Genomic DNA, 20,054 nt, shown 5'->3' with positions numbered 1-20,054 from the left:
TTTTTTAACTTTCCGTGTGTATAAGAGTATATGTAGTTTTTACTAACAAAACATTAATAAAACTTAACTCCCTCAATCTGGAAGGATGATACCTATTTTTTAGAGGTAGGTAGGTACTTACTCGTATATTGTATATAAACATCTTCTTTAGGTTATCTTATAATACGTGCATTGGAAATTTTATCGAGCAAAAACCTTAAGCAGTCCATTGACCGTTAAAGGTATTCGATGTGGGCCGAAGGTTTGCAAGAGAAATGCAATGTCACTGCACCAATCCAGTTCAGTAAAAATATTTTTATAAGCTGAATGTATCTGCTTTCAGAATTCACTCTCGCATTCTTCGAATAAATTTAACAATGCTTGTATAACTCGATGTTTTGAAAATACCCATTGATTGTCACTACCTTATTATTATTATATTATAATATATATACCGTCGCAGAAAATGTTTATTACTGAACTAAAACCATACTTACTTCGTGTATCCAATTTTTCGTCGGCACAAAAACTTTTAAAATAAAACAACGTTTAACACGGTATTACAAAACATTTGAAATCAGTCAGACAAAAACTTATTCCAACACGAATAGGAAATAAAGTATGTGTGTAGTTAGGTACTACTTTAAAAAATCTTTTAAAATAATTGAATTTTGATTTTGGAACGTGAAACCATTCAAATTAATCTTACACAGATTTTTAAGTTTTCGAACTCGTAAAGTTCAATTTTTTCGAACACCGGTTTGAAATGGTTTTAAATTTGAATTGCGCGCGTAACCACGAGCCGTCGAGTTCGCAGTCGACAGCTTACCGGCCGAGTGCTAACTGCTAACTAGGTGGTTAGGTACTGACGGCTAACAGCACGCAGCACTCGGTGAAGAGTGAAGAACCATTGTGTGACACTTACGAGAGGGGCCGATTCGCGAACTTGTGGACTGAACTCGATTAGGCATAAAAACGGAGTGGATTTATAAAATAAATATTTCATTAGGTATGGGATATAAACGCACTCGGATTTGAACCAAAATTATGGGTTGGGGAATTTGGGGTATCAAGGTGATTTTTTTACCTTCTTTTTCCAAAAAATAAAATTCTCAAAATTTATTTAACTTTCCTGGATTTTTTAGTGGAGTGGACCATTTCCTCTGCAATAGGTAGGTACACCTAGATTTCTTTATCTACAAATATTTGTAGGTAGGTAAGTACTTACGCATTATTATCAAATATTTCCATGATTTTTTGCACATTTTAACTGAACGATTATTTATGATTTCAACAAAATACTACAGGATGGACATTTAGGAGCCATTATACTATTTTTTAATTAAAATTTATCATCAGAGTACTCATATGCATTAATGAACTAAAACCTAATGAATTCTTATTTAACTATGAAGTTTCTTGGAATCTTGTTGAAGTATTAAGGATTCCTTTATAAAAACTAGATCCTTTTTACATTATTTATATTTTACTTGATATTTACCATAATTTCATTATATTTTTCAAGCAATTTTTAATTGTTCTAAATAAATATTTTAAATCTTTATATTTCTTCAAATTTGTCATGGACAAATATTACATCATTTGAATTTAACTTTTTTTTACAAACATCTATTTAATTTTCATTTTTGTTATTGGTGATGAATGAATGCAAATTTTAGAAGCGGAAATTAACCATATTATTTATCACTAGCTGTACCCCGCCATGCGTTGCTGTGGCTCAGTCTGTCTGTGCAGATAGAGAAACAATAGCTTGTGTTGCTTTTACGTCCAAGAGATGGCACTATTAACATGTTCTTACCTGACACAGGTGACATCTATATAATATATGTATATGAAAACACATGAGTATTCGAATGCAACGTTGTGTCAAAATTTCAAAGCAATCAATGAAGAATTTTCGGAGATTTAAGATTTTGAAGAAACAAACATTTTTATGTATACAGGGTGTATCGGCACTAACCCGACAAACTTTAACCAGCTATTCCTTAGCACATTTGGAGTAAAAAATGTTATGGGCACTTTGCTGTCCGGTAGCATTTTTTTTTTAATTAAAAACAAAAAAATTAAAAATTTCCACTCTACATCACTGTCATTGGCATTGCTTTTCGTGTTCAACAGCTGTTATAAGCAAGTATGTCGAAAAGCGTCTTCGCTCTTTCGCACTCACTAAATAATAATAGTTAAAAATGACACTAATGGTGCCGTGCCATTTCGTTGTGATTGTAAAAGTGCGCCAATATAGGTACACACGGGCATTATTCAACGGAATTCGAATAAAATATTGCCAGATGGGTTTTCAAACTTTGACAAAGGATAAAACAGTGGTGACATGTGGTGAAAATATGAATAGTAAATTTTTTATTAAAAAAAAACATTACCGGACAGCAAAGTGCACATGAGATTTTTTACTCCAAATATGCTAAGGAATAGCTGGTTAAAGTTTGTCGGGTACGTGCCGATGCACCCTGTACAGATTTAGTGGCAATCACATATACACATGCGGACATTTCTCTGAAATCGGATGACATGACAGCAGTTAATATACGAAACAAATATATCAGTCCTAACCAATCGGGATTTGGAGCAGTTGTTAGCGTGGTAGACTCCAGTTCCCGGGGTAGGAAGGTTCAATTGACTACTAGCCGGCCAAAGGGTTTGCACAACTAGGTCAAAAATTGAAAATAGATTTATTTATAGTAAAAAAAAAAACTTGTTTTTTACGGATTGATTTTTTTAAATACATTAATATTTTAAATTTTTTAAATTGTCTAATCGATGGTCAATCAATAAATAATAATAAAAAAACACCATAAATTAATAATAAAACACATGTATTTATTTAATGTTACAAAAACTAGATAGCACAAATTCCATTTCTTTTTCAAAGAGATCACAATAATATACAAAATATTAAGTAAATCGGTAGGTAAGTAGATAGGGTGTGCAGTTCATAGAAGCCGGACATCTTTTCTTTTCCGTGGACTACACGCTCCTGGTAGGTAGGTACAAAGGTTTTATTAATCTAATATCTTGAAGAAGTATTCCACTTCTAGCAGGCCGTCTTCAGGTAAATCGCTGCAATGAACTCCATTTTGGAGTCTGGTTTTCCCAAACCTGGCCCGAAGTGTGTTGGGCCGGAGCTGGCGGGCTATGTCCTGAAAATATAAACAGTTTAATAAATTATAAGTATTGACAATCAACACAAAATCTGTGATCTGTACCAATTTGAAAGATAACAGATGTCACCTATTTTGACATATAACCTTTCGTCAGACAAGCCAATGAAATTGATTCTCTTCTGATCAAGAAAAAATTTGGATGTTTGAAAAGGTTTCATCAGAATCAATTTCACTATAAGTAATGGAAAATTCACACGAGATCGGATGAACCAGACACGCCCACCACACACTTTTAACGGTTTATCTCTTATCTCATTGTCTGCATGTATCACAATGCTATTTCGTCTTCAAATAGCAAGGGTTCCCAACCTGTTGATCGTATGGCAAATTTAGGATTTTAAAATTAAAATTTTAGATGATTGTGAATTGTGAAAATAATAATTATTATAACAATTAAGAAGAATAAATAATATTATTATTTCCATAAAACAAATTTCTGGCGATTACTTTTTGCACTGGCGCTACACTGTCTCCGGGCGAAAATAAATCCCGCGCGAATTTTTTTATTTATTTTTAGTCACCATATCCCCAAAAATAATTAAAATATTTTAATAAAAATTTCTACATAGTAACTCAGCATACCCTAGCTATAAAAGTACTAATCTAAAATCGAATATTATTTTTAATGCAACTCAATTAACCTTGTAATATGTTTATTACGGTCCGCCTATCGGTATTTGCCCATACCTGCTTTCTTTAAATATGCTCGACATCTCTCGCTCGCTTGCACATAGGAGTTGAGTGGGGAGGAACAGAGATAGAGATTCGAATCGGGTTTCACAGTCATAAAAACCCTCATTCCAGGAATTGAATTATTACAAAAACAAAATATGTTATCTAAATAATATACTATCCTTTTGTTAAAATACCGATGTAAATGAAAGGCAAGTTGATAAATATAAAAAGAAGACTTGCATTACAATTCGATAATTATGTACATACCTTTACAAAGAGATTGGTATATAATTGTTGAAATTAAGATCCAAACCAGAGGTTGAACCTGAGTTTGGTTGTGGTTCAGATGGTTTGGGCTTTTTGGGACAGATGGCAGGTTATCATTTTTCTCCCTCCAGCAAACTGAGATTAATAAAACGCATTGTAACGCCATCGCCGATCTCTTCTGCAAAAACTTCTTTGAAAGGAACATCTCAATCCGTTGGCGGGAAATTACTTATTGGGAATACATTGTTGTACGGTGTCAATAAAATTTTATACTTGTTCCAAAAAAGTATAGTTTCTCATTCAAGTTATATATACATACTCCAGTTAACCAAAAACAATTAAACAATTATATTAATATATAAACATTGAATAATTCCGTCTTTTCTGCCATTGAAATGAGGCCGGCGCAAAAGGTAGAACTACTCTTCCCGGCGTTAAGCATCAATCGACCGAACGGGTAGAACTACCTTTCCCGGTTGAAGTGTGTTAATGTCAAAAATTTTGAACAATTAAAAGCAATGTTACCACGAAAAGTGGTTCTTGTAAGATTCTTATTAGAAGTATATCCAATGCAAACTAATTTAAAAAGTAGCTCCCAGACTCTAAAAGTTGTGTAGGTAAGTAGATAGGAATTTTAATATTATGAATGATTTGTTAAAACTTATAGTGAAAATTCATGTTAGATTCTTGTTAGAAGTCAATCCCAATAAAAATTACAGCCATGGAGTAAGAACTCTTGAAATCCAAAATAATATCTAACTGAATTGTTTAGATTTTTAGAAGTATCCAAGAGAACCTAAAGAAGACTCAAGAAAATCCTAAAAACAACTAAATCTATAAGATTTAAAAATAAGCAAACAAGGATCTGTAAAAGAGGCTTTTTTCACACAGCTTTTAATTGTTAATAGCTAATGAAACATGTGGTCAGATTAGTAAAAATAATTTCCGTAAATACAAATCCATTAGTTACTTATGTTATATTTCACAAATTATGAGGCATTGAAAAATATTGACAGTGATACCATTATCTTTTTGAACCATACACCTTATTAAAAGTAAAAATCTCTTAAAATTGGATAAGAAGTGAAGAATTCCTATCGAACTATGCTAATAGCAAGAACCTATTGATGAGCTCACCGGATCGGCAGGGCCGACTAGTTTCCTGAATTCCACGGGAGTATTGACTTCGGGAGGGCCAACTATTTCCAGAGCCACACAAGGACCAGAAGTCAGTTCCACAATCATTCCCTGAAACAAATTAATAACTTCATTTTACAGAGTAACAAAAAAAAAACAAAGTTATTACATAGTTCTATTAAAATGTTGTTTAATTTGAGAGACTTGGGAAATACTAGATTAATTTAAAGTAGATATTTGTGAACATTAGCACAAAGCTAATAACAATTTACAAATACCAGTTTCAGCATAAAAATATGCTGTATTAATTGGATCTAAAATGTAAAAATTCCATTCCAAACTGGTTGTGTTCAGGATGGAATAAAAATAGTGCTGTGCTTAATGCAAATAATAATTTGAAACCACTTTGGGCACAACTGATTGCTAGTAAATTCTAAAGTACATTGAAAACCTGCAATTACCTAAAGTACAGTGCAAACCAAAATATTAATCTATTGAAGAATAATTAGTGTGTTGTTATTACCGGTAACTATGATTAAATAATAGGTGAGATTAGTTTTATTGTTGGCTTTATATTTTCTTCAATGTTCTGTTTTTTCACTATAGTAGACCCAGAGAGAGGTCATACGTGAATTCATCATTCTAAAATCTTCTGTCTTTTTCGTTTTCATACAAGATGTGCTAGAAGGAAAAATTTTCATCGATGACGTACAACCTCTCTCTGGGACCACTATATTCTGTTTTGTCATGGAACTGTTGTTACCATATAGTCTGGCACCACTCCTTTATAAACTTCATAAAACTCTGCGGCATTAGCATTCTCCATGTAGACCATCTTCAGAGCTGTGATGTGATATCCCTCCTGGGCGATGGCCGTCAGAACACTTCCCAGCCTCCCCTCCCTCAGGATGTGGGGTTTGACAATGCAACAGGTGCAATTGCTGAAAACGGCATTTGCAGGAGGACCCATGGACTTTGTTTTACCAGTGGGAAAGAAATATGACAGGTCCTGTAAGCAAAGAAACAATATACATTTAATTGTTGACCAATCTACCAGTATTTGAGCATAAGATTGTGCGAAAATCTTTGGATCTACAGTATAAAATGGATCCTTCAAGATAAAGATGAATCATGAACATGAAAAAGATTCTGAATGCCGGAAGATAGGACGTCCAAAGTTATGACCCAGTGGGTGCGTCTTTTGAAGTGGCCCAGAGGCAGACCGAGGAGGAGGAGAATAGACTGCGTGTAGGAGGATGGGAACAGGAAGGGAAGGATGGCGGACTGGAGGCGAATGACAAGGGACTGCAGCCAGTGGACAGCGTTTGTGGAGAAGCCAAATCCTACCCTAGGATTTGGCGCCGAGACGATAATGATGTTGATCATAAAAATATTGTAAGTTAGTAGATACAATTCAACAGTGGCGGCTCAACACTTCTTCAATGGCGGGGATCGGATTTTTTTTGTGTACTGAAATCTCACTACCCGAAGAATATATTATAAAATTTCTCAAACAAAAATGTTTACAGACGAGTCATGCACCTAATCAGCTGTGTAAACACAAAATAATTACATTTCTCTCTCTCTAAATTTATACAAATTTATATTACATAATAATAAAATATCAACCTGTAAAATAGTTTTTTTTACTACAATTTAACTATTTTATTAACACACTTTGATCGGGTTATTTTTTTCGCCGGCAGACCGCTGAAAACGGGGTCAAAATAAAGGTCCCGCGCGAATTTCTTTAATTTGTTTTAAATCGCCATAAATTCGAAAATAATGGAAATATTTTAATAGAATTTTCTACAAACCAACTCAGCATACCCAAGCTATAAAATTTCTAGCCGAAAACCAAGTATTATTTCTGATGCAACTTAAAAAATCGAAAACAAAGTCATTGTTGGGTCATTAGGGTTCAATTTTTTAAGTATAAACTAGGTTTCAATTTTATAAAATTACAAATTATTATATTTTCATCAAGCCCAAATCATTACAAAAACAAAAACAATTGGAAAATCTCTAGTAAGTATCTCAGAGTAACACATTATTACCCATTGAAATACCACATGTGCAATTGCCCCTCGCACGGTACAGCGGACCAAAACCATCAGAACGTGGTAATAATATTGGTTATTTTTTCAAATGAAATTATTTTTTCAAAAAGCGTAGAATTCTTCTCGTATTGCTCACGTGATATTGTTTATTGTTTTTCACCATACACTATTAAGTTTAAGTTTCTAATCACCTTTATATAATCAGTTACAGTCCAGGTGTAAAAATTGTTCATCTAATATTTCATTGTTCTTCCTCCATATCACTTTCTTCAGAATCACTGAACTGTAATGGCATCACTGACATTCTTCTCCTACAAGGAATTTCCTTCACTTCCACTAGATTCTTCTCTTTCACTATGGAATTCAGGCAAATAATTACTAGAACAGGCAGATAAATTATTTGCGACGATTTCATCATCACTTTCGTAATTTTCAGAATCCATTTTGAAAGGTTTGAAAAAGCAAATATAAATATTATCTCCTCGGAACACAAACGTAGGACAATTTGCTTTTTAAAAACTGGCATGCACTTGTAAATATTTATTATGGTCCGCCTAACTGTGTTTGCCGATACCTGCTGTTTTTAAATGCGCCCGACACTCTCCGCTCGCTCGCACCTAGGAGTTGAGTGGGTGCGGAACAGAGATAGAGAGATTTGTTTCGGGTTTCATGGTCATAAAAACCCTCGTTCCAGGAATCGAAGTATTAGAATAACAGAATATGTTATCTAAATTACTTATTTCGTTGATCTTCAAACGCAATATCTATCAAGTGTCAGGTGTTCAATAATATATGTCATTTTAGTTGAAATATCGATGTACACAAAAGACTCCAAGGTAAATACAAAAAAAAGACTTGCATTGCAATTTGATAATTATGTACATATAGTTGGGACCTTTACAAAGAGATTGGTATATAATATTCATATAAAAACATAGGATAATTTCTTCTTTTCTGCCATTGAAATGAGGCGGGCGCAGAAGGTAGAAATACCCTTCCCGACGTTAAGCATCAATCGACCAAACGGGTAGAAATACTCTTCCCGATTAAAGTGTGTTAATATGTGTTTATTCTGCTATCGTAACAAAAAACACAATCGAGTCCTCCTCAAAGCCGTTCCCCTTAACTGCTGTGAAGTTTTTGTCTTTTAAAAGTTTAAAAAAATATGTTTGACTGAGGATTGAACCTGCCTTCCTGGGGACTGGAGTCAACCACGCCAATAATTGAGCCAAATTCAAATAGACGTATTTAAAAATATCTTCATATCTTGCAAGATTATCGTTAATTTGAATGTTGGCGAATCCTGCCCGAAACTAGCAAACTGCCCAATGCTTGTAAGGGGATTATAAAGTCCGTCCCCAAACTCTACGAGATTCACATGCGCATGCGCAATAGGGTAGAATTCCCAAGGAACGAATCTAAAATAATTTCAAGCGAAAAAGCTCAGTGACGTCCCCTGACTGTGCATATATGTATGTTATATGTATATATGTTATATATTATTGTATATGTAAGCTTGTATGCTTTAGTAAACTACAAGGAAGTTCGCGTTCGAGCTTGAAAAAATCCAAAATAAATTTTTCTATTATATTTCTGCAAATGTTAATTGGTTTTATGTATAAAGAAATCATTAATTTTGATGAAGACAAACTCTACTATTTTTCTCTTTAAGTAGGTTTCGGGTGTACCCCATCGTCCCCTTGTGAAGAACCGCCACTGCAATTCAATATTGTCACAATTAATCTTTCAGCGGTATGCCTGGAGAATCAATTTACAACATTTTATGCAAAATGAAAACTCAACCACTGACCATTTTACACAAATCCTTCCATGGGATTTAAACATCAGATAACTCATAAAGTTAATATTGAAATAAGTAATATTTCAGATAAGACTAATGCCAAGGTGTTCCTGTTCAACTATTGAAATGGTAATCACTGTCAATATATTTATCTTGCTGTGGCATATGCAAATCTGCTCACATAAATGAATAGTTAAGATATTGATGAATATGGACCTGCTACTGAGAGCTCCGTTATACCCAGGGCCAACCCTGATCCGAACGGCGCCTGGTGCAAATAAAAACCTCAAGGGCGCTGTGTAAGATGTTGGGTCATTATAAGCACCTTAGCTTCTTGGCTCCTTGGCAAGTCAGAGCCCGGAGTGGAGTGCTCCAGCCTGCACAGGACCGGCCCCGATTATAACCACATTTCTGTTGCATTATTTGCTGTCTATGAGAAAGAGGGAGAGGTGAGAGGTTACAATAGATCTATCAGTTGTATATTGTAACTTCAACAATTGCAAAACTTCTATGTGGCATCATTTTTTAAACAAACAATAATAACATTATATTATCAATGTTATGAATTATATTTTCAATTTGGGAGGCAGGAATGGGTACCGCCGCCCCAGAAACCATTTATTGGATAACCAACAGCTCTGCCGTAGGTCACCCCAAATAGTTTGCTATGTTTGGTTACTTAGCAAGGGTGTCCGGGTTCATTGGGTAAGATGTGTTCAGGTGTTGGCGGAGCATGCGCCTGCCCCCAACTGCGTGGTGAGCCGGATCGGGAGAGGCCGGTTTGGGGAGACACTCCGATTTCAGGACTTCCTCTCCTTCCTTTTCTTAAAAAGACACTCCACACAGCATCCCCAAAGATGACAAAGGCCCTGAGGGGAATAATTTTCCTCAGGGCCTCCAGTGTGCAGTTAATGTTGAAAAAAAAAATGTAACCGTACTTACTTTCAATGCTTCTGTAGCACTGGTTGAACCATAGACAGCATTCTGCACTTTATCAATTCCATATTGATTCCTTAGGGAGCCTGGTTCGGCCAGCACAGGGTCCTTGTCCCCCATTTGCTGGGTCCATTTGCTGAGGGCGTTTTCGCTGACAAGTTCCATGGCGATAACTGGACCGCTTGACAAATTTTCTACTATTCCACTGAAATAAAATATTGTTTGTAAATATACAATGTTACATACTAGTGGTGACCGGGTATCTCATTCAACACACCTACAAAAAGTGATATAAAGTCATGAAAAGTGAAACTAGGTTAAATAGGTTACAAATGTAACTATTTAACCTAGTTTTTGTTTCATCATTACAAATTTAACTATTTAACCTATTTTGTTTCATCACATTTAATGACGTTATATCTTCTTTTAAAGGTGTGTTGAATTGTCATTTTGAGGAGTTATCATGGAACCCATCAATTCCATTTAAATTTGTGTTTATAAAAAAATGACAATTCAACACACCTTCAAAAGAAGATATAAAGACATTAAATGTGATGAAACAAAAACTAGGTTAAATAGGTTACATAGGTAACTATTAAACCTAGTTTTTGTTTCATCACTCTTAATGACTCTGTATCACTTTTTAAAGATGTGTTGAATTTTCATTTTGAAGAAATATCACGGAACCGTTACTAGTGGATCCCCCGCAATGCTTCGCTATTGCTAATGTCTTTCTCGAGCACCTCTGACTACTTCTACCATTCACTACTATACCACAATGTTACTGTTAAAAAAACTACATTACATCATCTTTAATTCAACTACGTATCTCATCACGGTGAAGAGATATTGCGTCAAGTATTTTTCGGATGTCCCTTACTTCTTCTACCATTTAAACATCTCTAAACACTCCTGGCACTAATAACCACAAACTTTGAAATTGTCAGCGATATCGGTCGTCTACTTTTCGAGTTTTGCGAGCACAAACATATGCAGGCTGCAATATATTAAGATTAGAAACCAGTTAGAATGAACTCAATGAACTCAACCATTTGAAATGCATTTTATAACATAATACGTTATCCTGCCACAGACCGCCTGCTATATAGGGAAGTTAAAATATGTGGCTGTATGTATTTTTGGATGAGAAATCTGAAAAAAAAAAAAAATTATGATTTTTTTTTTTTAGATCTTGACAACAGCGCCAGCTATGGGTCCAAAACTATCTTATATTTCAAGCTGGGACCAACCATTAACATTCACAAAATTTCATTAAAATCGTTTCGGCAGTTTTGGAGGTTAGCGTGTACGAACACAGTGACACGTGATTTTTATATATTTTGAAGATAATCATGCAGCTATTACTACTAAGAGTAAATATTGATTTATTTTGAGTCTCTTAAACAAGGAATAAAGCATAGACTATCGCCGAGCTTCGACCAAACTGTACGGAGAATTTATTCGGCACAGCCAATGAAATAGAAATATCATTTACAGGTGTGTAGGTAGAAACAAAGGCGAGGCGCCGCTGCAATAAATGGATGAATGATGTTGATGACATGCGTTGTGCGAATTTTTTCATACTAATAATGATTCATGGCCCATCTCCCTTGTTTCTATTTTCTATGAGGCTACCAGTGAAAAACGAATTTGTTCCATTGTTTGATGTTTCTTCTTTTTGTAGATAATTTTCAGATCTGTATGCATAAACCGGAAGATTTCCACCGTTTGGATGCTGTTGAAATGATGGATGAAATCCCCGAGGCGTATGTGTGGTAAAACCATGTTTGATCGTGTGAGGAATGTGGAGATCCACAAAGAGTGCAAGGCTAATGTAAGCGTAATGAGTAAGATTAAGAAAGGGACGCTTAGATGTTTTGGGCATGTAGAGCGAATGAGCGAAGATAGGAGTGTAAGGAGGATATATGATGCAAATGCGAATGGTAGCAGAAGTCGGGGATGCCCGAGGAAGACATAGCACGAACAAGTGAATCAGATACTCGAGTGGGGCCATGTCAAAAGTCAGAATAATAGAACAGTATGTATGAGACGATGTATGAATGTGAATGAGGCAAGAATTTTGTGCAAAGACCGAGTTGTTTGGCGGTCCATCCTCTCTGCCTATCCCTGCGGAGAAACGGCGTGATGGTTAATTATTTAGTTGTAGTATAAAATTAAGCCAATTTAAATTACTGACCGTAGTATTTTTTATGAATATTTACTTGTGAGATATGGTTTTACATATTTTTTATAAGTTCCAATGGTTTTCTAACTAAAAAACTAGGGATCTATCATCAAATATTGACATAAGTAACAAAGACATGGCAAAATAACTACGAAAATTCAACGGCATTAATTTACTATTTACTAGCCAACGTGTAGGCGGCATTGCCAGGGGTTATCCTTAAGAGATAGACATATTCCATTGTCTACTTTCCTGTAGACCTTTTTAAGATATACAATTCCGTAGTACATTATTTTGATATTTCTCATAAGGTTTACTAGCGTTAGCAATGTAAGCACCTGAAAATATTTTTTTTACGACTTGATTACATAACATCGACTTTTCTCTACTTTGTATAAATATAATGTGCATGTATTATACAATCGAACTCGGTTATAATGATCACGGCAATAGCGAGTTCAGGGCTATAATGAGCAATTACAGAACGATATTTTAGTTCAGCCTTATCTTCATATAATTGTTGACTTTAATAACGAGGTTGATTCACTAATATACAGAGCAAATAATTTTGTTAACATCATTTCTGAACATATGAATGGGTCGTTGGGTCTGAAAAAAAAGTTGGTAATTATTCAACAATTTCCTATTCCGTTAGAAACGGATTCATATTTTTATGGCACTACGTATGTAAGGTTTTCGGCTATGTGAACTATTGCTATCCATCGGGCACAATGTAAATAAAATGGTCATAAAATCTGCGAAAGTCATGCGAAATTCGTTCCCTTCTTTCGTCTTCTTTTGTATTACAACTCATCGTCAATTTTGTTTTAAAAACCCAATAAATATGTTTATGAGGGTACCTACTGACGAGTACCTACATCGGGCACGGGGTAAATTTATGATAGTAATGTACAACTTTTTCAGCAGATGGCCAGAGGCTTTGCCTATTTCTCAAACAGGCCGTGACCTACAAGCGGATTTTGTTTTTTTTTCATTAAAGGGAGGGGATTTTTTTTTTTTTTTTTTATAGTGAATACCTCACAAGAGTCCCAACTGCTCCCGTCTGGAGCCAGTGAGACTATGGCATCCCCAATTGGGGGATGTTGTGAGGCTGAAGGTAAGTGGGGAAGGGAAAGAGGAAGGTGGGGAAGTACCTGGCTATTCAGATCTAGTCACTAAACACGGCTAAAGCCATTTGGAGCAACGTTTCAATTCTGAATGGTGGTCTTACACCAGGGCGATACTGGTAGTATCTTCCACTCTGGAACGTGCCGCAAATATACTTTATATTATTTTAATTAATTAATTGTGAAATAACACAAATTAATCAAATAAAATTTATTTGCGCACGCAGGGTTCGAACCCGCGACCTTCGGAATGGCAGTCCAATGCGTTACCACTGGACTATGCCGGCCGTCAAATTCAGAATGACAGCGAAATTCAAGAGTTAAGGTTTCTGTTAATTTTTTTGAATTTTGTCGTTGTCAAACCGGTTCCTTAAATTTGGTTCCACTTAGGAAATGCAGCGTAAATTAACAAAAACACTATCAACAAAAAAATTCTCAGCCAGGGTTTTCAAGAATTACCCCAAACATTTAGATTTTTTTCTACAGCCATGTGGGCCGTATGAAATTGACATGCGAGCTGCAAGAATGGGGCCGCGGGTTGTGCATCACAGGTTTGTGACAAGTAAAATTTTACAACCGAAAGCCAAAATAATCCTGCAAGCTAGTTATTTATGACAAGTGAGATTTTACAAGCGGTAGGATACGCACAAGCTAGTTACAATAAAACAATTGGTGATTTTTTTGGAAGCCTTGAACCAGGTGATGATAGTTATAATGCGTTAATTGTTTTGAAGAGGAAATTCAGAAGCATGAAAGCGAAATTTTTTGAATAATTGATAATAATTTTAGTTATAAAAGTGTATTTTTCTAATTATTTTTTTTTATATGTAATACCTACTCGTATTTTGAAAATATACTGTACTTTTGCGAATATATTGATAGTAGAGGCAGGTAGGTAAGTGCATATGATTTTTTTTTAAATGAACATAACGATTAATGGCTATAAGGAGTAAATTTAGTCGGTCCCCTCATGCTCGTTATAACATGAAAATCTCTAAATGATAGTTAAAACCTTATCAAAATCCGTTGCCTAGTTTAGAATAACTAAGCGCACAAACAGACAGACGCCGATAGCAACTTTGTTTTGTACTATTTAGAGAAGAAACCAATATAAAACAGTAGTCAGTGATTGGAGGAATACTTATTTTTAAGTGAAACCGCACAAGAGTCCCAACTGCTTCCAACCGTCTGGAGCCAGTGAGACTACGGCATCCCCAATTGGGGTATGTTGTGAGGCTGAAGGTAGTGGGGAGGGGAAGGAGATGGGAAATTATAGTTGATATACCCACTGTATACATTTATGACAGAATTTTCCATAAAAAATGTATTTAAAAACGAATTCAAATTAACAATTTTGTAATGTTTTTAAATTTAATTTATAAATTGAATTGAATTGTAAGAGGAAGTGCCTGGCTAATCAGATCTGGTCACCAAACACGGCCAAAGCCATTTCAAGAAATGTTTCAATCCTGAATGGTGGTCTTACACCAAGGCGACACTGAGAGTATCTTCCACTCTGGAACATGCCGAAAATAAACTATATACTACAGATCTGCCCTGATGATGGACACTGCAATGCTGTCCGAAACGTTGGTTAAAGGAGGAGATAGGGCAACACGGCTAAATACCCCAAAAAAAAATCACTATATATTATTTTAATTGAAGTTGTGAAATAACACAAATTAATCAAATAAAATTTCCTTGCGTACGCCGGTATTTGACCTGCGACCTCCAGCTTGCTAGTCGAGAGCCTTACCCTCGACTACGGAGGCTGTCATACATCAATACAACAAATTAATTATGAACTCTTTAATAAATAATAAAGTAATAATTTATATATTTCATTTGAAAACTAATCAGTATAAATGTTGTATATTCTATCACTTTTATTCTTCTAGACACAAATAGACCTATGTACCCATATAACTTCTCCGCTTCTACTATTTTGTTTTGTTGAATCTTTTAAATTAAATTATATGCGTGAGGATTCATTTGTGCCATTATGTTTACATTCTTGTTTATTGTATTAATTTTTAAGTGTTTACTCTGATACAAAATTCTTGTATTTTTGTTTAAAGAAAAGCCCACTAGGGCGTGTAATAAATAAATAAATAATAGTTCCAGTAAATTGCAACAGATGACTCCAAATAAACTGATTAAAATACTTTGTTATGAAAATGTAATATTGAATAATTTTCTAGGAGAACTACAATACTACAATAAATAATAATAACTTTATTCAATAACTAGCTGTACCCTGCCAGGCATTCATGTGGCTCAGTGTGTCTGTGCAGATCACAGACATAGGAATTAATAGACGAGAAGATAATGGCGAGGGGTAAAATCAACTGTTGAAGAACGAAGGGAGTGAAGCTGACTGTGATTCGTCAATAAATCAATCTGACAGTAAATAGGCATCTCGCATTATAATATCACCATTTACTTCTTAAAAGTAAAATCTGCTATTGAATGAATAGACATTTTTACATGGGAGCGCAAATTACTCGCCACGTTATGAACAAATTTGCGAAGTCCAAATTCGGCAAAAAAATTCGGTTCTATTTTCACAGTCGAATATTTCGTTTAAGTATTTAGTTAAGACACTTTTATAAATGTTCATAATTTACTTCCCAGCAACCAACCAGCTTTGTGTTTCGCGTCCAGACGTTTCTCGATGTGATAGTAACAACTGATACGATGTGAATATGCTTAAAATAAAGTAAAATAATGCTTATATATGGAATGTAATACGACAATTGGGTTTATTCTCTTTTTCACATCTATTTTTACAAGTTTTCATACCACAAGCCACCATTTTGCCGTGTTATTTCGTAAAATGAACCGATGATGCCTCGACCATAGTTCGCACAAGAATGATGACGTCACGTTTTCAAATTTCACTTGAGGCCATACGCGAGCCCAGCCGGCTCCAATGGAACCGGTATGGGGAGTGGGGATAATACGCTTTTAATCACTTAGGGCAGGTCTACTAATATTCATATGTCTATGGTGCAGATAGTGAAACAATAGCGCGTGATGCTTTTACGTCCAACAGATGGTGCTGTTTTAAAAAAAAGTGTGTTTGCCCAACATATGGAGCTGTTTTTTCAAAAAAGCACGTTTGTCCAACAGATGGAACTGTTTTTCAAAATGCATGTTTTCCTTGTAACAGGTGACATCTATATAACATAGGTATATAAAAGCACAAACATATTCAATTGGTGAAGAACTTTCGAAGATTTAAGATTTTGAACAAACACACATTTACATTTTTATTTATATAGATAGAAGATAATTAATATACCATAGAAATGACAGCGGACACGGTTTTGAGGATTAATATTGTGAGAGTGAGATATTTCACTGAGCTATTAGGAATTTAAATTGGATATAAACCAGTATAAGGATAAAATAATTTACATACGACACATAAGTTAAAAGTAGAAGAGGTCGGTGAGGTCCGAGGAAGACAAGTCATGAATAAAATACTTGGGTTAGGTCATGTCAAGAGTCAGAATAACAGAAGAGTGTGTATGAGATAGCATACAAATGTGAATGAAGCAGGAATTGTGTGCCAAGACAGAGTTGTGCGGCAGTCTATCCTAACTTCCTACCCATCGGGAAAATGCGAGATGGTTTTATTTATTATTTTTACTACAAAATAGCAGATATTTCAATTATTTCAAAATAAACTAAAATAACAAAAAGTAGTTGTACAAAGTTGCCATAATACGGCAGTTGTCTGTCGGTTCTAAGATACATACTGGTTAGTTAGTTCCTTAGTTACATACTGAATATCTGGGTCATCCTTCAAGCTTTCAAAGGCCAAAGGGACACTGTCTTTGGTTAGTTCCACCATTCTCATTTGCATTATCCTAAACTTCTTTTGCTCAATGGCTTGTATTATTTCTCCCACTTTAACACTGGAAAGTGGTTTGATCATAGCAAATGTCCTGAAAACAATAACAATTCATTAATCTGAAACATTGTCATCAATAAATTAATCATTGAAGAGAATATTAGCGATTCCTAAACTAAAATCTGAAACGGAAAAATCAGAAAAAGATTCGGTCACATCTAGGACTCGAACCCTATATTGTCTTCAATAATTAAATATTACAATTTGAGGTTTTACTCACTAAGTTATTCCAAAAAATAAATTAATTAATCAGTTACTTGAATTTTGAACAAATTTAGACACAAATGCAAATTTAGATGTTACAAAGTGCTATTAAAAAAAAAAAAATAGCTTATTAAAGTTTGCAGCCGAGTAATGCAACTTTACCAAGCAAATTAATAAGCTTCTGTTTAGACAGATACAATAATGAGCCCATCATTGTGTATGTTAAATATTTATTGAATAAACAAAAAAATACCTTTCAGTGGACTTGTCCAGTTTTTTCCTTGTGTCTTCACATGCAAAATCGTTGATATTTATCTGACGACCAAACACTCTCACAGACCCTCCGATATAGAAGTCTTTCAGTGTCACATCTTCTATGGGGGTTCGTTTTAAGAAGGTTCTCTTCAGTTTGATGTCAAATAGGCTGATGGAGTTATCATGAGGGAAGAAGTGCACGAGGAATTGCTTAGCGGTGGACAGCTCAGGGTCCAACCACTCGCCAACAAACGTATACTTTTCTTTACCACTGGTATCATCCTGTAACAATAAATAGTCAAAATAAAGTAACTTTTCCCTGTGTCTTTAATAATTTTGATATCATAATATTTTTATTAGAATTATGACTCTAAATTAAAAACCATCGCCTTTTTGGTATCTTTAATCCTTTCTTTATCTGCTGCGTAAATATTTCTTCCGTGGGTTTCACACAGTTGGAGCTACACGCAAAAGTTTGAACACCAGTTACAAGTGAATATTATATTTTTAAAAAACTTTTAACATGTTTCAGTCAATTCGACAAGTTTATCCAATTTTCATCATAAGTTGTTATTTCATCCAGCTCCTCAATAGTGAACACAAGTTTGAGTACGGTATATTTTGATAGGTTATATTTTAATATAGAATTTTGATAACCCCCACGGTATCTCATGACAAAATAGAATATGGAATAGCAATCATTTTCAGCAAGAATTTCAGTTTAGAACTGATATTATCACTTGATCGATTGTTTTACTTACTTACTTACACATAATTGAGATTTTTTACGAACAATAATACAGACTAATCAATATTGTAATGTATGAAACAAAGAAACTCAAGCCAGATTGACTAGATAGGATTCATTAAAAACGCTTATGCTGTATGCAACTGTATTTATCTTGTTATATTCTCAATATTTTAATGATCAGCCGGCGTTATCATTCAAACTTACCATAATTTCGTTGATTTGAACAACTCGAACATACTTGTTTGGCGGTTACTAGGTTACGATCTGTCAAATTGAGCAGGGTAGGAAACATAAGACAATTATTGTTTTGAAACAGCCGATAAAGAAGGGAATCTGAAAACTTATTTTATGTATATACCATTTTTAGAAGCTCCGGTGAAAAATATTATGTCTGAAAAAAATGTATTCATACAGACGCAATTTTATTTTTACTTTATCTGAAACTGAAAAAATATCCCTTCAAAACGTCCTGCTTGGTTGGCATTACCTTGGTTGGCTGTTTCTAGCGTCACGCCGGCCGCGAGTCTTCGCGGGTTTTAAATTCGAGTATAGTATGAAAAAAAAACTGTTTTGTTATCAGAAATTTATGAATATAATAGATTCGCTTTGTATACCAGAAAGAATTACTGGTTTTGAAAGCAGATGTAAGAATTTTTCACATTTTAATATTAGTAACCAACAAATGCAATTGACAATATAAAAAAATCTGATTTAAAAAATAGAGGAATTTTTTACAATTGTTTTTTAGCTTACCGGTAGTTTTTTTTGTACAATGAAAAAATACTAATTTATATAAAACTCAAAAACATATATAAATATTATTACATGGACGTATTATAAAGGCTACTGTCACTTCCACAGACATAGGAATTAATAGACGAGAAGATAATGGCGAGGGGTAAAATCAACTGTTGAAGAACGAAGGGAGTGAAGCTGTGATTCGTCAATAAATCAATCTGACAGTAAATAGGCATCTCGCATTATAATATCACCATTTACTTCTTAAAAGTAAAATCTGCTTTTGAATGAATAGACATTTTTACATGGGAGCGCAAATTACTCGCCACGTTACGAACAAATTTGCGAAGTCCAAATTCGGCAAAAAAATTCGGTTCTATTTTCAGAGTCGAATATTTCGTTTAAGTATTTAGTTAAGACACTTTTATAAATGTTCATAATTTACTTCCCAGCAACCAACCAGCTTTGTGTTTCGCGTCCAGACGTTTCTCGATGTGATAGTAACAACTGATTCATATTATACGATGTGAATATGCTTAAAATAAATTAAAATAATGCTTATATATGGAATGTAATACGACAATTGGGTTTATTCTCTTTTTCACATCTATTTTTACAAGTTTTCATAGTACAAGTCAACATTTTGCCGTGTTATTTCGTAAAATGAACCGATGATGCCTCGACCATAGTTCGCACAAGAATGATGACGTCACGTTTTCAAATTTCACTTGAGGCCATACGCGAGCACAGCCGGCTCCAATGGAACCGGTATGGGGAGTGGGGATAATACGCTTTTAATCACTTAGGGCAGGTCTACTAA

At 34.5% G+C, this 20,054-nt stretch overlaps 2 protein-coding genes across 4 annotated transcripts in view; both read right to left on the bottom strand.

Annotated features, from left to right (window-relative positions):
- Nucleotides 1-872, bottom strand: part of LOC149424975 (uncharacterized) — a 97,688-nt gene extending 96,816 nt beyond the window's left edge. Inside the window, exon 1 of the mRNA XM_089648235.1 lies at nucleotides 477-872. The gene's annotated coding sequence lies outside the window, so the exon portion shown is untranslated. The remainder of the gene's footprint in view (nucleotides 1-476) is intronic.
- Nucleotides 873-2,868: 1,996 nt separating this feature from the next.
- On the bottom strand, nucleotides 2,869-18,755 carry nmdyn-D7 (nucleoside diphosphate kinase homolog 7). 3 transcript variants are annotated; one of them, XM_089650890.1, is made up of 7 exons: nucleotides 18,701-18,755; nucleotides 17,744-18,027; nucleotides 17,132-17,320; nucleotides 10,062-10,260; nucleotides 6,022-6,267; nucleotides 5,259-5,369; nucleotides 2,869-3,155 (listed from the first exon to the last, which is right to left on the bottom strand). In XM_089650890.1, exons 1-7 carry the CDS (start codon nucleotides 18,701-18,703, stop codon nucleotides 3,018-3,020), a joined length of 1,170 nt encoding a protein of 389 aa, XP_089507016.1. In that variant the 5' UTR covers nucleotides 18,704-18,755; the 3' UTR covers nucleotides 2,869-3,017. The 3 variants fall into 3 exon arrangements, with proteins under 3 accessions (XP_089507016.1, XP_089507017.1, XP_089507018.1); XM_089650891.1 differs by having other exon boundaries at nucleotides 17,159-17,320; XM_089650892.1 differs by lacking the exon at nucleotides 17,132-17,320.
- Between the last annotated feature and the right edge of the window lie 1,299 nt (nucleotides 18,756-20,054).

Source organism: Hesperophylax consimilis, chromosome 3, assembly GCF_061612785.1.
Source record: "Hesperophylax consimilis isolate HC1 chromosome 3, BYU_Hcon_1.0, whole genome shotgun sequence".
Classification (NCBI taxonomy): Eukaryota; Metazoa; Arthropoda; class Insecta; order Trichoptera; family Limnephilidae; genus Hesperophylax; species Hesperophylax consimilis.
This window is presented reverse-complemented; position numbering and strand designations above follow the sequence as displayed.